The sequence below is a fragment of the Rana temporaria genome, chromosome 3, assembly GCF_905171775.1.
Source record: "Rana temporaria chromosome 3, aRanTem1.1, whole genome shotgun sequence".
NCBI lineage: Eukaryota > Metazoa > Chordata > Amphibia > Anura > Ranidae > Rana > Rana temporaria.
This window is the reverse complement of record NC_053491.1, coordinates 464,642,191-464,659,999: the sequence shown is the minus strand read 5'-3', so window position 1 is coordinate 464,659,999 and position 17,809 is coordinate 464,642,191. Positions and strand designations below refer to the sequence as shown.

The 17,809-nt window shown below is 43.2% G+C and overlaps 1 protein-coding gene across 1 annotated transcript in view; it reads left to right on the top strand.

Moving 5' to 3' along the window:
* LOC120933559 (protein mono-ADP-ribosyltransferase TIPARP-like) overlaps positions 1 to 11,378 on the top strand; it is a 33,131-nt gene extending 21,753 nt beyond the window's left edge. The window contains exons 4-6 of the mRNA XM_040346814.1: positions 840 to 1,027; positions 7,865 to 8,119; positions 10,169 to 11,378. Coding sequence (XP_040202748.1) covers positions 840 to 1,027; positions 7,865 to 8,119; positions 10,169 to 10,619 — 894 coding nt within the window. The 3' untranslated portion in view covers positions 10,620 to 11,378. The remainder of the gene's footprint in view (positions 1 to 839; positions 1,028 to 7,864; positions 8,120 to 10,168) is intronic.
* The last annotated feature ends 6,431 nt before the right edge of the window (positions 11,379 to 17,809 follow it).

Here is a 17,809-nt window from a genome sequence, read left to right as displayed (position 1 = left end):
TGAGGTCAGGACTCTGTAAAGGGCTGGTCAAGTTTCTCCACCCCAAACTTGCTCATCCATGTCTTTATGGACCTTGCTTTGTGCGCTGGTACGCAGTCATGTTGGAACAGGAAGCGGCCATCCCAAAACTGTTCCCACAAAGTTGGGAGGATGAAATTGTCTTAAAATGTATTGGTATGCTGATGTATTCCCTTCACTGGAACTAAGGGGCCAAGCCCAACCCCTGAAAAACAACCCCACACTATAATCCACCCTCCACCAAATGTTTTTGGCCAGTGCACAAAGCAGAACCTTGTGGACGGCCTTCCCAGAAAAGTTGAAGCAGTTAAAGCTGCCAAGGGGGGGCCAACTCAATATTGAACCCTATGTACTAAGACTGGGAAGCCATTAAAGTTCATGTGCGTGAAAAGGCAGGCGTCCCAATACTTTTGGTAATATAGTGTATATACAATGTTGCATTGTTCTAGAATATGCTCCATCAGCCCTCCTAGAAACATGACCAACCTGTCTACAGCTTGCAGACAACTTTCAACAATGGGGAGCCAGTAGGATGGGCTCCCGATGATGTCAGCACTAATCAGAAGCCCCTGCTACCGGCCTTGGGCATCACAACTAACTTGAATGCCCGTCTTCAGACATCTAGCTAATGTTTAATGCTTAGATTTTGGTACAGCAAATCAGTACATAAGAAATGCAACTGTTAAAGTTAAAAATATTATTAAAGGATTATATTGAACAAATAAAAGAATGAAAAACTCATTTAAATATTGTGAACATAAAGCATTACTGGGTTTTGGTTGAGCGTTTTTTTGTTTTTTTTGTTCACTGTTTTCATGCAGGACTTTGTGAAATGCATAGAAGAAGGCCTCCGGGAGCATCATGAAGAGGTCTTATGCAAAATTGGCCAGTTTAGTTATTCCCTTCACCTGGTCAACATGGTGCAAACTAACATGGATACCGAGACCAAGAGGAGGATGAGGAAACGGCCAGTGCTCCAATCTCCCATTGTAATGGTTCATAAGCTGCGGTAAGAGGATCAGACATGAGGAAGAGGATCAGACATGATGTAGCAGACTTTAGTAAAAGACTTAGGGCTAGATTCAGGTATGTCGGCGTAATTTTGATGCGGCGTAGCGTATCGCATATACGCTACGCCGCCGTAAGTCAGAGAGGCAAGTGCTGTATTCACAAAGCACTTGCCTCCTATGTTACGGCGGCGTAGCGTAAATGGGCCGGCCTAAGCGCGCCTAATTCAAATGTGGAACAGAGGGGCGTGTTTTATGTAAATGACTCGTGACCCGACGTGATTGACGTATTTCACAAACGGCGCATGCGCTGTCCGTGGACATATCCCAGTGTGTATTGCTCCAAAGTATGCCGCAAGGACGTATTGGTTTCGACGTGAACGTAAATTACGTCCAGCCCCATTCACGGACGACTTACGCAAACAGCGTAAAATTTTCAAATTTCGACGCGGGAACGACGGCCATACTTAACATTGGCTAGGCCAGCTATTTGTTCGACTAACTTTACGTCAGAAAAAGCCTTACGTAAACTACGTAAAAAAAATGCGCCGTGCGCACGTACGTTTCTGAATCGGCGTATGTAGCTCATTTGCATATTCTACGCCAAACTCAACGGAAGCGCCACCTAGCGGCCAGCGTAAATATGCATCCTAAGATACGACGGCGTAGGAGACTTACGCTGCTCGTATCTTAGCCTAATTTAAGCGTATCTGGTTTCCAGAATACGCTTAAATTTACGACGGCGTAGATTCAGAGTTACGACGGCGTAACTACTGATACGCCGGCGTAACTGTACCTGAATCTAGCCCAAAGTCCCCTTTCACACGGGACGGATCAGTAATGATCTGCCTCCGTATGCTTAGCGGGGATCGCTCCGCTGAGCTGGCGGATGACAGGGCGGTCTCCGCACACTGATCCGCAGACGGAAGGAAAAATAGGGTTTCCTTCCGTCTGCAAAATTGGATCTTTGCGGAGGCAAAAGAGATCGGGTGTCAGCGGATGTTCATCCGCTGACATCCGCGATCTCATAGGGACCAATGTATGTCCCTTTTTCATCCGCAAACGGATGGATGAAAAAGTGGGCATACGGTCCGCATGTGTGAAAGGGGCCTTAGGGCTCATTTATACTTGACTCATTTACACTTGCTCCAAAATGTGGCATTGCACATGCTATTTTAAAGCTCTCTGAATGCCAATTGAAGCCCCTGTCACCAAATGGTTACCTTACAGTCCTGTTCACATGTTGTATTTGCTTTCCTTCTCTTCACAAATTATACCCCGTGTCACTTTCCTGGTGCTTCAAATCATCTCCAAAGCCCCCAAAACATCTATGACAACACTCGCTTATAGCACCTGTGTCAGAAACCATGAATCAGACTGAGACAGAAGTACAGTTAAATCACACTTGTTTAATAATAATAATAAAAAGAGTTCAGGAACCGGATCGGATAGTCAGCCAAGCCAAATGTCAGAGAGCCAGAGGTAAACGTAGTAGAACAGCAAGGAGGATCAGGGATGTCAGCTGAGCAAAGTCTATAACAGGAATGCAGGAGAAAGTCTCTGTGATGTTGACCAAGGCGAAGGCAGAGGGCAACTGAACTGGAAGGCTTAAGTAGGCAGGACTGACGAGCAGGATCATCAACAGCTGAGTCACTGTGGAGAGATAGGAGCTGGCAATTTGCCAACAGCAGAGCGGCCAGCTCAGAGAAAAAAAGGACTGAGCACAGCCCTGACAACCTGAAGCTTTAAAAGAGGCTTTTATTAAGCATTACCTTCACTTTGTTTTGGAGGTATTACTGGTATGAGTTATTCCAGGATACACTGGGAAACCAACAAGTGAACTGGAAAGACGTCATCAGCAGTCACTTCCGGTTCATGTGTATATATATATATTCTGGGAGTGTCTGGTGCATACATCACATCTGGTGTGCAGCGTGGAGCAGCGGGAAGGTGAGGGGGGATCGTAATGGAGTGGAGCAACTAGCAGACTGCACACGTGGTGTGCAACATAGGAATGCTGTGGTGGAAGGTGCACGGAGACCGGAGAGAGAAGCCTGAGCAGCAGAGGATCAGCAGAGCTGGGGGAACAAAGCAGGAAAAAATAAACAGTCTCAGCGTGGGAGCAATTAAGTGGGAGGTGAGTTGGGTCTGGAGAGAGTGGAGGATCAATAAACCAGAGGATCAGCAGAGCTGGGGGTTACTACTGAGCAGGGGATCAGCAAAGCTAGGAGTACTACTGAATGGGGCATTAGCAGAGCTGGGGGTATTTCTGAGCAGGGGATCTACTGAACAAGGGTACTAATAAGCTGGGGATCTGCTGAGAGAGTACTAATAACAGTACTGGGACAAGGTCATCCAGCGCCCAGGGCAAAGATGCCATACTGCACACACCCCATTCATGATGTGCAATCTTAGGGATCCTATGCCCAGCAGTCACCCGCTTGTGCAAATCACTGTTGCTATCACTACTCCTGTCAACCTTGTAACAGAAGGAAGGCGCCCCAGTCTCTACAGTAAACCATTGCACCTAGAGCAGCCCCCCTTCTGCTCACCCCTTGTCCTGGCCCTGACTAACAAACAGGGGATTTGCCAAACAGGGGTACTAATGAGCTGGGGATCTGCTGAGTGAGGGGTACTACTGATCCAGGGTTCTTACTGGGCCTCTTTAAGACAAATAGAAAATCAACACACACAGGGCATTTGGGCAAAAGCATCACAGAAGCATCAAAAATACATTAAAAAAAACACATTGATTTGGTAGGCGCTTTCCCCACTTGCCTTCCAAGCCAATTCTGGGATTCTGCTCCTACATGTAAAAATCATCATTTGTTTGCTAGAAAATTACTCAGAACCCCCAAACATTATATACGCTTTTTAGCAGAGACCCTAGGGAATAAAATCATGGTCGTTGCAACTTTATATGTCACATGGGCAGCAAATTATGAAACTTTTTTTTGTAAAAAACCTGTTTCATGAAAAAAAAAAAAAAAAACACACTAAAGTTAGCCCGATTTTTTTTTTGCATATTGTGAAAGATGATGTTACGTCGAGTAAATAGATACCTAACATGTTACGCTTTAAAATTGCGCACATTCGTGGAATGGCGCCAAACTTCGATACTTAAAAATCTCCATAGGCGATGCTTACATTTTTTTTTCTTTACAGGTTACCTGTTCAGAGTTACAGAGAATTATTATTATTGTTTATTTTACTTTTATTTTTATATTTTGACCCTTACCCTTTACATTTTTTTTCCTGATCACTTTCATTCCTATTACAAGGAATATGAGACCCCTTGCGATAGGAATAGGTCATGAAAGGGCTTCTTTATAGTGAGATCTGGGTTCTATAAGTCCTCACACCTCACCTCTAGGCTGGAAAGCCTGAGATTAAAAAAAAAAAACGTTCTTGACTTCCACATTGACTTTTTCTGTTATTTTGTCCTACTTGTTGTTTGCTTCACAATAATAAAAAAAAACATATCTTTAACCACTTTAGCCCCGGGCCTGTTTTTCAGAGTTGGTGTTTACGAGACTAAAACATTTTTTTTTGCTAGAAAATTACTTAAAACCCCAAAACATTATATATATTTTTTTCTAACACCCTAGAGAATAAAATGGCAGTCATTGCAATACTTTTTGTCACACCGTATTTGCGCAGCGGTCTTACAAGCGCACTTTTTTTGGAAAAAATTCACTTTTTTAAATTTAAAAATAAGACAACAATAAATTTGGCCCAATTTTTTTATATATTGTGAAAGATAATGTTACGCCGAGTAAAATGATACCCAACATGTCACGCTTAAAAATTGCGCCCGCTCGTGGCATGGCATCAAACTTTTACCCATAAAAATCTCGATAGGCGACGTTTAAAAAATTCTACAGGTTGCATTTTTTGAGTTACAGAGTAGGTCTAAGGCTAAAATGATTGCTCTCGCTCTAACGATCGCGGCGATACCTCACTTGTGTGGTTTGAACACTGTTTTCATATGCGGGCGCTACTCGCGTATACGTTCGCTTCTACGCGCGAGCTCGTCGGGACGGGGCGCTTTAAAAAAAATTTTTTTTGGTTTTCGCATTTATTTTTATTTATTTTACAATTTTTAACACTGAAATAAAAAAAAAAAATTATCACTTTTATTCCTATTACAAGGAATGTAAACATCCCTTGTAATAGAAAAAAGCATGACAGGTCCTCTTAAATATGAGATCTGGGGTCAAAAAGACCTCAGATCCCATATTTAGGCTTAAATGCAAAAAAAAAAAAAAAAATTTGGAAATGTCATTTTTTCAAATGACAAAAAAAAAAAATGTTGCTTTAAGAGGCTGGGCGGGACTGACGTTTTGACGTCACTTCCGCCCAGCAGAGCTATGGGGACGGGCGAAGGAGATTTTTCCTTCAGTCTCGTCCCCAGCCGAACGGTCCCGATCGCCTCCGCCGCTACCGACGGCTACGGTAAGCGGCGGAGGGAGCGGGAGGGGGGGGCCCCTCTCCCGCCACCGATAACGGCGATCTCGCGGCGAATCCGCCGCGGAGACCGCCGTTATCGTGTACCGGACCGCCCACTGAAGAGATGAATATCTCGATTGTGGCAGCAGCTGCTGCCGTTACCGCGATTATTATCTTTAAAGTGATGACGTATAACGACGGTGGGCGGTCGGTAACTAGTTAAAGTTGTGGGCATGTGCTGTAAATTAAATGATGCAAATCCTCAAACAATCCATGATAATTCCAGGTTGTGAGGCGACAAAACACGAAAAATGCCAAGGGAGGTAAATACTTTTGCAAGGCACTGTTCTGGGGACACCTGTCTAAGGGGGGATATCTGAATGATGGGTGCAGCTACAGGCATCATTCAGATATCACTGTTTTCTGCCGGCGATTCTATGGACCATAAGAATGATCATCGTGGCAGTTCTGCCGCTTGATCGTTCTTATAGGCGACGGGAGGGGACGTTCCCCCCCCTCCTGCCACCATCGGGTGCTTCTCCGGGCTCTCCCATGCCATCGGAGACCTGTAAAAAGACCCACCAGCGTCGGATGGAAAGCATAGAGATGACTGGGGACCAGATGGTCATCTCTATGGCCATCGGAGGCCCGGGCGCGATGTTATGACGTCACGCCCGGGTACCCCGGAAGTAAACAAAGCCACAATCGCGGCTGTCGGCATGAGATCGGTGAATTTTTATTCACAATCTCATGCTTTCCAGCCTGAATGAGAGAGGGAGTCTTATTGACCCCGCATCTCTCCATAAAGAGTACCTGTCACAAACCATTCCTATTACAAGGGATGTTTACATTCCTTGTAATAGGAATAAAAGTGATCAAAATTTTTTTTTTTAAAGTGCAAAAAAAAAAAAAAATTAAGTAAAATAATAAAATACAAAAAAATGATTTAAAACGCCTCTGTCCCTAGTAGCTCGCACTCAGAAACGAACACACACGCAAGTCCCACCCACATATGTAAACACCGTTCAAACCACACACCGCGTGCGTTAGAGCGCCAGCAACAATTCTAGCACTAGACTTCCTCTGTAACTGTAAACTGGTAACCTGTAAAAAAAATGTAAGCGTCGCCTATGGAGATTTTTAAGTACTGAAGTTTGGCGCCATTCCATGAGTGTGCGCAATTTTAAAGCGTGACAGGTTAGGTATTTATTTACTCGGCGTAACCTCATCTTTCACGTTATACAAATAAATAGGGGTAACTTTACTGTTTTGTTATTTTTAAATCCATGAAACCGTTTAAAAAAAAAAGAAAGAAAAAAGGCATTTGAAAAATTATTGCGCAAATACCATGCGAGATAAAAAGTTGCAATAACCACAATGTCATTCCCTAGAGTGTCTGCTAAAAAAAAAAAACATATATAGGGCTAGATTCAGGTAGGGGGACGTAAGTTTGTGCGGGCGTAGCGTATGTTATTTACGCTACGTCGCCGCAATTTAGAGAGGCAAGTGCTGTATTCACAAAGCACTTGCCTCCTAAGTTATGGCGGCGTAGCGTAAATGGGCCGGCCTAAGCGTGCCTAATTCAAATGTGGAACAGGGGGACGTGTTTTATGTTAAAGACTGGTGACCCGACGTGATTGACGTTTTTAACGAACGGCGCATGCGCCGTCCGTGGACATATCCCAGTGTGTATTGCTCCAAAGTACGCCGCAAGGACGTATTGGTTTCGACGTGAACGTAAATTACGTCCAGCCCCATTCACGGACGACTTACGCAAACGACGTAAAAATTTCAAATTTCGACGTGGGAACGACGGCCATACTTAACATTGGCTAGGCCAGCTATTTGTTCGACTAACTTTACGCCGGAAAAAGCCTTACGTAAACGACGTAAAAAAAATGTGCCGGGCGCACGTACGTTTCTGAATCGGCGTATCTAGTCATTTGCATATTCTACGCCGAACTCACTGGAAGCGCCACCTAGCGGCCAGCGTAAATATGCACCCTAAGATACGACGGCGTAGGAGACTTACGCCGCTCGTATCTTAGCCTAATCTAAGCGTATCTGGTTTCCAGAATACGCTTAAATTTACGACGGCGTAGATTCAGAGTTACGACGGCGTATCTACTGATACGCCGGTGTAACTGTCTCTGAATCTAGCCCATAGTGTTTGGGGGTTCTGAGTAATTTTCTAGCAAAAAAAATGATGATTTTTGCATGTAGGAGAGGATTGCCAGAATAGGCCCGGTATGGAAGTGGTTAGATCGACAATAGGATGATGGAGCCAATCAAGCTTTGAAGCTTTTTGGTTCCTACAAAATGACCAGCAGAACGAAGAAGAAAGCGGGTATTTCCATGTCTCAGCATGTTTTTTTATTGTTCTTTTATAGAGACCTATATAATTCACTCTGTCCTCGGAATTCGCTGGAAACGTTTAGAAGCCATCCTGATAAAGATGATGATTACCCCAAGACCTGGATCATTACCAATCAAAACCTTATCTACGAAAAGTGCCTTGTAGCCCACACAGATAGCGAGTACGCACACATCTACACCTACTTCCACAAGACCATGGCAGAATCCAAGTACGTCATCCTGGAGGTCTTCCGAATACAGAACTACTTCCAGTGGAGAAAATACTCACAGTATGTCTGTCTTTTCATTTCTTATCAGTCTGTGAAGATGCTTGGTCACTATACAAGGGGAACTATTAGGGTTTTAGGACAATTATAGTTTCTTTTTTAACTTTAGGGTAAAACACATCTTAAAAGAGATGTATGTTTTTTTTTTTTTTTTTTTTTTTTTAATGCAACATCGGTCTGATAGCATCTGTCCCCCGGTGCCTCCAAGGCTGAGAACTGAGCGATCAAACACACCACTCTCTGCTCTGCCCCCTCCTCGCTCATTGGAGCGAAGGGCTGTGGAGGGGCTGGGAATGGCCAGCTCAGGCTCTCAGCGGCTCCCTGAGAGGATGAGTCGGGTGCCAATCCAGGCATGTGGGCGGATACCGACTTCATTGTCGCAATCTTGCCCGAGCCTGGATTGGCTTTGTGACGTCAGCAGACAGCGGGCTTCAGCCTCTGCATTAAAAATAAACGGCGCTGCCTCGGCTGGGAAGCCAGGATCGTTTTTATTTTTTATTTCAGGCTTCCCAGCCTAGAGGTGAGATGTAGGGTCTTATTGACCCCCATATAAGTCAGTTTAACCACTTCACCCCCGGAGGATTTGGCTGCCCAACGACCGGGTAATTTTTTGTGATTTGGCACTGCGTCGGTTTACCTGACAATTGCGCGGTCATGCCACGTTGCACCCAAAAAAAATTATGTTGATTTCTTGAATTGTTCTTGAATTGAAAACACAACAAAGGGTTCCCAGAGCACTCGGGGTTATCTATAGAAGCAGCATACTGTAGCAGAAGTAATTTGTCTTTTGGATAACCTGCCTCTTCTCTCTCTTTGATGTTGATTATGGTGTGCGTTTAAGACTTTAATACTATGTATATCCATTTGATTATGTCTTTTACACCATAGGTAGTATGTTGGACTACACAATTTTCTGTTTAATAAACTTCTCTTCACTTTGAGTCAAGGTGTCAGAACATGTAGTGATAAAAAAATAACAAAAAAACGGGGCAGTAAAGAACAGGAAGCCAGTATAGCGCCGGACACCACCAAAGCACAGTTTCTAGTAGGATGAGGAAGATCTAGAACCTCTCTCCAGATTTTATTGATGCGTTCAGATTGGGGAGATTCCCTTCACTTCGTGTCTGTGTTATGTGACTTGGATGTACAGGAAAGCCAAGAGTCCATCTCTGTAGGAGGACAAAGATAGCAATTTAAAACCTTACCACCAGAAACAACCCTGTGACGGACCCCCGTACTCAAGATGAGTCTGTCCGCCGTAAATGCTTCCTCTGTCTGGTACCACACAATCCAAGACCCCTTAGCTTTTCCATTCACTAGTCGTAGCTCAGTGTAGGGTAAAACATCAGACAGTTTATTAGAACAAAAATAGTCTTATATACAGTTAAAGAGGAGGTTCCCCCCCTCCTGCTCATATTACTCTAACAATACACCTGTAACCAGAAACATAAATTACCATGAGCTAATTAACTAATCCCTTAAAGCAGCCGATGTGACTCCCTAACTACAATACACATTATCACATACATATCAACATAGAACTCCTTCATACAATTTCAGGGTTAATTAGCACAAACAACAATGGGTGAAAGACTCTTAGAAGCTGTGGCAATCCATACTAGACTCCTTTACTTTATAGCAGACTACAGACAGACAGGTGGCTGGAGTTGACATCAGCATCTCCTACTGTAACAGTATGTGTCCCAACATCAGTCACTATTTCTAATATGGCATATACAGGGTTCCCTGAGTTTGTGTGTCCTGGGGGGTCATGGACCTGAATCCAAAGTAACACCACCTCAAGGGCTCCTCCAGCATACAGCTCACAAAGAGCACTCTTCCCCCAAATGCCAGGGCCCATAATTGCAAGACAAGAGGCTAGCCCCGGGTAGGTCTGTCACAAACCCTAACATAGAAATGTTGGCAGTAATTAACTCCACAGCATCTAGCGAAAACTGAAATGTAGTATCTGAACAGTTTTGTTAGAGAATACATTGTTCGTAAAATTCATTAATGCAAACAGTCATATGCTTATCTTTTTACATTTTACAGGAAGAAAAAATTCATGCAAAGCATGCTTAAAGAAACCAAAGACGGTTGCTTGGAGCGCTACCTGTTCCACGGCACAAAATCAAACCACATAGAGGCCATTTTTAAACTGAACTTTGATCCACGTGTGTCAGGCACGAATGCAACGGCTTACGGTAAAGGGAGCTACTTTGCCAAGGATGCCAGTTACTCTCACAGTTATGCTCCCCCCTCCCCCGAAGGTCACCACTTTATGTTTCTTGCCAAGGTATTGGTGGGACGTACAACATTGGGTAATAACTCTTACACCCGACCACCACTGTTAAATGAAGAGTGTGCTTCAAGCCTTCTCTATGACTCGTGCGTGAACAAAACTATAGACCCAACAATATTCATTATTTTCGACAATGACCAGTTCTACCCATATTTTATCATTAAATACCAGAAGTTGCAAGATATAGTCCTTCTGGATTAAAGAAGACCTTTACATGAATACCTGTACTCAGAGGCGGCTCTAGGCTTTGTGAGGCCTTAGGCAAAATTTAGACACAAGGCTCCACTCACGCCCATAATGGACAAAGTTTCCGCCACCTGGCCCGACTCCTGACCCGAATAGGCAGCCAGCCAGAAGCGGAGAGGCCAGGTGAGTGGTGCCGGCTGAAGGAGCAGCTCAGCTGCTTTAGGGCCTCACATGGACTTGTGGCCCGCCCGGTGTGCCCTATGGCTGCCCGCACAGCTTTTATAGATGGCACCTGGAGACTGTTGGTCAGTCCAGTGATCGAGCAGAGGCGAATTAGGTGGCCGCGAAGCCCCTGTGAGTGTGAGGGCTTAGGCGGCCGCCCAATTTGCCTAATTAGAGAGCCGCCTCTGCCTGTACTTATTTTCTGTACACTCAAACATAGTGATTTACAGGACTTGGCTCATCAACTTTTATGGAAGAGATGTGGAAATGTGTACAGTTTGAGGTTTTATCTAAGACAGACTGATTCTTACCTTTGATGGATGAGCTGTAGTATGAGTAAAACCTAAAGTATTGTCTGAAAAACTTTGAAAATCACCAGCACTATAGGTAACTCTTTAATTATGAAAATGACCAGGGGTACCAATATTTTATTGTCGAATATCTAAAAGTGCAAAACGTGTTTTTGGAACGATAACTGTAATTACTTATTTTCTTTCCATTTACAAACTGTGGTTTACGGCAGTGGTTCTCAACCTCAGTCCTCAAGTACCCTCAATGGCCATGTTTTGGGAACTTCCCTTAGATAAATAGCTCTTATCAATACTATGTCATTGATATTGATTTAAAGCGGAGGTTCCGCGGCCAACTTTTTTTTTTTTTTTTGAGCATTCAATGTTGTTTCCCAAATACAAAGTACTACTCACCTGTTTGGTGTTTTCAAATGTCCCCTGTTCGTTTTCGTCTAAAACATGACCTTTTAAAATCCGTGTTTGGCAGTTTCCATTTTGCGTGTGGGCATTGTGAAGCCCACACGCAATGACTTCCTGGAAGCATTCACCGCTGTTACTCGCGCATGCGCGGTGTTTAGGAGTAGCGCCGCCAACTTCCTTGTTGACATCACAACGGGCGGCGTCATTGATAGTTCACGCCTTTTGCTGGACGGCGTAGAGCAATGTCTCCTGGGAAGCATGACGCTGTGCTCCCAGGAGAACTCCCAGATCACATTGCGGCGCCGGGGAAAGGAGTAGCAACGCCTACTCCCGCGGGAGTGAAAACCCGGAAGTCGCAATTCAACCAGCTGTACTACGGTAATTACAACATAAAAAAAAATATTATGTGGCTATTGAACATGTCTGTACAGTAAGGAATGTGATCTGATAGTTATTATTTTGGGTGAACCTCCGCTTTAAAGCAGCTGTGCAAAGTAAAGGAAAACCTGAAAACATGGCCCGTTGGGGTACTTGAAGGGTGGGGTTGAGAACCACTGGTTTACGGGACTTAGGTCATCAACCTTTATGAAAGAGCTATGGAAATGTGTAAAGTTTGAGGTTTTATCTGAGACGGACTGGTTGTTAGAGAAGGTAAATTCTGGTGGGTGGTGGCTTTTTTCTATTAGTTCTTGGTAGATCTACTTTACATTTTTATTTTATTTTGTGAAGTAAGTAGAGGGTTTACAACTTGACCTTTGTCATGCTAGTTCCCCCCACTTCACTTTGTTCATTTCATTTTGGCATTATAGGCCGCGTACACACGATCGGTCTGATGGACCGTTTTTATCGGCCCAAACCGATCATGTGTGGGCCCCATCGGTTAGTTAACCTTCGGTCAAAAAAAATAGGAACTTGCTTTAAAATTGAACCGATGGACGCCTAACCGATAGGTCAAAACCGATCGTTAGTATGCAAAAGCATCGGTTAAAAACCCGAGCATGCTCAGAATCAAGTCGACGCATGCTTGGAAGCATTGAACTTCGTTTTTTTCAGCACGTCGTTGTGTTTTACGTCACCGCGTTCTGACATGATCGTTAATTAACCGATGGTGTGTAGGCACGACGGACCATCAGTCAGCTTCATCGGTTAACCAATGACAACGGTCCTTCGGACCCTTCTCATCGGATGGACTGATCGTGTGTACGAGGCCATAGAGAATGCTAACCTTCTAAAACCAACTTCTTCTTGGATTGTTTAACGTTGGTGGCCATATAAGAGGTCAACTCCTTTCCTCCCAAGCCTGTGCTGCACATTTCTGTCTGCCTCCAAAGGCATTGTCCTTCAATTATGGCAGCTCCAGAACCAACATTTTCAAAGGAATTCAAAGGTTTTGGGGAAAGGATAGGCCGGGGCACAAAGGGCATTATTATCATTTAACCACCTGAGCCTTTTTCTCTTCTGAATAGTAGAATGGGCCAGGATTGTTTTGTGGGACGTCAATGGGGGCCAAATCAATTCTGGCCATTTTCAAGTCAAGGGGTTGTCCAACAAAGGGCATAGGGAACTGGGCACTGCCAAAAGGGATATATGTCAATGGAAAAAAAAAAAAAAACATTCCGGTCAACAGAGAGAAGCGATTTTAATAATGCTTCAAGTGAAACTTTAAAAAAACTAAATTATTTTAATAAACATGATTGGGGGGGATGCACTAAACCCGCCTGTGAAGTGGTGCACCCCTAGGAGGTGTAGACTGTACTGCAGCAAAACTGACATTGTGTGAATAGAAAATGCCATTTGTGATCATTTAAAATTTGCTGCTGGCTTGTTTTTTTATTAACAACATGGGGGTCCCCCAAAATTGATACCAAACCCTCATCAGGGGTCATCAATAGCAGGAGATTCCCAACCAGCAGCTTAAAATTTATGCAAACCCTCACTTTATTAAACAACCCATTGAGTTTAAAATGGAAACGCCTGTCGGATCTTCGCCAAAAGCCGTCGTATCTTTTTTTGTGAATTACAAATAAAGATACGACGCGGCAAATTTGAAAGCAGATACTCCGGCGTACTTTTTCTGTGAATCTGGCCCAAGATGTCTGGCAGGATCAACGGGCATTATTCTGTATATGCAAAAGATGCACTAAGCCTGGGAAAAAACAAAAAAAAACAAATGCAGCCATCAAATCTAGGGACTGGTAAGCTGCAATATATAAAATGTTTGTACTTGCGTTTAGATATACTTTTAGAAAACTGTAGTCGGTGGAGGATGATGTCAAAATCCTGAAAAATGTATTTTGGGTTTACACCCACCTAAGCAGCATTTCATATTACATGTATATGAAGTGAACGCATGTTTGATACGTGTTATAAAAAGAAAAAAGGACAAAATGGTTGCAAGAAATGGTTTCATATAACCAGGGATGTAATGTCATGTAAAAGCACAGCACATGAAAACAATGGGAAAGCGCGGTAATACCGCGGTATTAACCCTTTTTCGGGCGCTAGCGGGGGTTAAAACCTCACCGCTAGCGCCCGAATATCGCGGTAAATACCAAATAGCGCAGCTATACCGTCACCGCGGCTCCACGCCTCAATGTGAAAGAGGTCTAACACACACAGTCCAGGTGCGATTTAGACATGTGCACTGCCAAAAAATTCGTTTTTTTCGTTTATGTTATTTTCGTTTTTTTTTTTTTCGGAAATTCGGGAAAATCGGAAAAAAAAAAGTTTCGTTTTTGTTACATTCGTTTTTTTTATATTTTCAGAAATTCGGGAAAATCGAAAAAAAAATTGTTTCCATTTTATTCGTATTTTTGCTTTTTTCGTAAATTCGGGAAATTCGAAAATTCGGAATTCCGAATTTTCGGATTTCCGAAAAAGCAAAAAACGAATAAAACGGAAAAAACGAAATTTCCGAAAAAAAATGAAACGAAAATGAAAAAAAATAATTTTCGGAAATTCAAAAAATTCGGAAATTTTAATTCGAAAATTCGGGATTTCGGAATTTCTAAAATTCGAAAATTATAAAAATCGAAAATTCCACTATTTCGAAAATTCGAAAATTCAGATTTTCTTAATTTTCGAATTTTAAAATCTTATTTTTCGAATTTTCGAATTTTTCATTTTCGAAATCTCGAAAATTGAAAAATTCCAAAATTCGAAATTTCGAAAATGAAAAATTCCAAAATTCGAAAAATTAGAAATTTCGAAAATTCGAAAATGAAAAATTCGAAAATGAAAAATTCGAAAATTAGAGATTTCGAAAATTAGAAAGTTCGAAAATTAGAAATTCGGAATTTCGAAAATTAGAAAATTCGGAATTTTGAAAATTCGAAATTTCGAAAATTCATAAATTCGAAATTTCGAAAATAAAAAATTCGTAAATTAAAAAAAAATCGAAAATTAAAAAATTGAAAATTTCGAAAGTAAAAAATTTGAAAATTCTAAATTCTAAATTTCGAAGATTCGGAAATTGAAAAATTCGAAATGTGAAAAATCGAAAATGAAAAATGAAAAATTCGAAAATTAAAAAAATGAAAAATTCGGAATTTCTAAAATTGAAAAATTAGAAATTTCGAAAATTCAGAATTTCTAAAATAAAAAGAAAAAGAAAATTCGGAAATGTAAAAATGCGAAAATACGAAATTGAAAATTCGAAGATTCGAAAAATTCGAAGATTCGAAAAATTCGAAGATTCGAAAAATTCGAAGATTCGAAAAAATCGAAAATTCTAAAGTTCGAAAATTGAAAAATTCTAAATTTGAATATGAAAAATTCGAAAATTAAAAAAAAAAATATGAAAAATTCAAAATTTCTAAAATTGAAAAATTCGAAAATAAAAAATGAAAAATTCGAAATTTCTAAAATTCGGGATTTTTAAAATAATTTTTTTTCGTATTTCCGAAAATCCGAATTTCTGAAATTCGGAAATACGAAAATTCGGAAATTTAAAAATTCGGAAATACGAAAATTTTCGGAAGACCGAAAATTCGGAAATTGAAAAATTCGAAAATACGAAAATTCGGAAATTTGGAAATTCGAATTTTTCGGAAATCCGAGAATTTGGAAATTAGAAATTTTCGGAAGTCTGAAAATTCGAAAATTCGAAAATTTGTGAAAACGAAAATTCGAAATGAACGAATTTCTGAATTTTCGTTAAAAAACGAAGTAGAAACTAAACGAATTGCACATGTCTATTAAAGAACATGTATTGCTATAATGCAAAGACAGTCCACAATAAACCCAGTGGGAAGTCCACACAACTGGGTGCACTCACAGGTCCAACAGCGTGTAGAGAGCAGGTTTCAGGCAAAGGTTTCAGCAGCTGTTAGGAGAGGCCAAATGTGGCCTGGCTGTCTCTTGCCCCAGCAGAAGATGTCCAGAGAAGTAGTGAGCCCTATGCTTTCCCTCCTTATCAGGAAACTCCCCCTGTCACTAGTTCTGTCTCTTCCAAGCGGTGTGCCTGTCCCTACTCTGGGATCCAGGGCCTTAGATAGGCTCTGCCGGGCCAAAGATGGCTGTTAGAGTCCCCTTTTTTTTTGGTGGCCTCTACAAGCCTCTATTGTACTTAGCATTGAAGTGCTTAACAACCTCAAACTTTTAGGTCCATTTCAAAGCCCTACTTTAATCTAGTTCGGGCGTCACTAAATGGCGGACCGCGGTCCGGTTCCGGCCCCAGTGACCATTCTATCCGGACCGCAGCCTCGCCTGTGTGTCTCTGTGGCCGGCTCGCCCGCCTGCCGATGCCGCTATTTACACAGCATTGCAGGCGCAGCAGGTCTGTGCCGTCTCTGCACTCCCCCCTCCCCACACTGCCTGTCTACCTTATTCACACAAACTTGAATCACGACCGCGCTGGACAATGGGCGGGACTTTTTAAGTTAAAAAGTGGGTGATTGGTTGCTAGGCAGCGGGTCGGTTTCAGCAACAAATCACTCGCTTTTAATGGGAAAGGTCCCGCCCATTGCCCAGAGCGGCCACGCTCCATGTCCTGTGTGAATAAGGTAGGTTTTCTGTGGGGAGGGGGAGTGTTGTGCTGTGCAGGACAGGACAGGGGTTTACTATTGAGAGGATTGTGATGGGGGGGAGTCAGTCTGCGATGGGGGGGGGGAGGGTCTGTTATTGTAGGGAGGGGGTTGTTCAGTCTGTGATGGGGGGGGGGGTCAGTCTGTGATAGGGGGTCTGATTTGGGGGGGTCAGTCTGTGATAGGGAGATCTCTGATTGTGGGGGGTTCAGTCTAAGATGGGGTGTTCTGTGATTGTGGGTGGGGGGGGGTTCAGTTTGTAATTTGGGGGGGGGGGGTTAAGTCTGATTTGGGGGGTCAGTCTGTGATAGGAGGTCTGTGATTTGGGGGGTCAGTCTGATTGGTGGGTCAGTCTGTGATGGTGGGGATCTGTGATTGTGGGGGGGGGGGTTCAGTCTGTGAATTTGGGGGGTCAGTCTGTGATTGGCGGGTCAGTCTGTTATAGGGGGTCTGATTTGGGGGGTCAGTCTGTGATGGGGGGATCTGTGTTTGTGGGGGGTTCAGTCTGTGATGGGGTGTTCTGTGATTGTGGGGGGTTCAGTTTGTAATTGGGGGGGATCAGTCTGATGTGGGGTCTGATTTGGGGGGGTTTGTGATTGTGGGGGGGTTCAGTCTGTGATGGGGTGGTCTGTGATTGTGGGGGGTCCATCTGTGATTGGGGGATCAGTCTGTAATAGGGGGTCTGTGATTTGGGGGCTCTGATTTGGGGGGGTCAGCCTGTGATAGGGGGATCTGTGATTGTGGGGGTTCAGTCTGTGATTGGGGGGTCCATCTGTGATTGTGGGGAATCAGTCTGTGCTGGGGGTGTCCATCTGTGATTGGGGGGGATCGGTATGTGATGGGGGTCTGTGATTTGGGGGTCAGTCTGGGATGGGGGATCTGTGATTTGGGGGGGGTCAGTCTGTAATGGGGGGTTTGTGATGAGGCAGGGGGATGTGATGTAAGGGGGGGGGGGGCTGAGGACACTGATGTAAAAGGGGTTCTATGATTTCTGCACTGGCAAAACACAGGTCTCTGTTTTCTATGTGTCCTGTTCACATTGAAACAGCGCCCCTGCGTGCTGAGCAGTGTGGTGCAAAATGCATTCTGTTTCTATGCACCGCAACTGATCTGTGCTGCCTAAAAATGAAAGAAATGTATTTTGAGATTTTTATGTCGATTTCGATGGTGTGTGGGTCTTAAAGGTGTGTGCATGTGTGTGGTGGGGGGGGGGGGGGCGCTAGGAAGTGGAGGATATCATGTGGCGTCA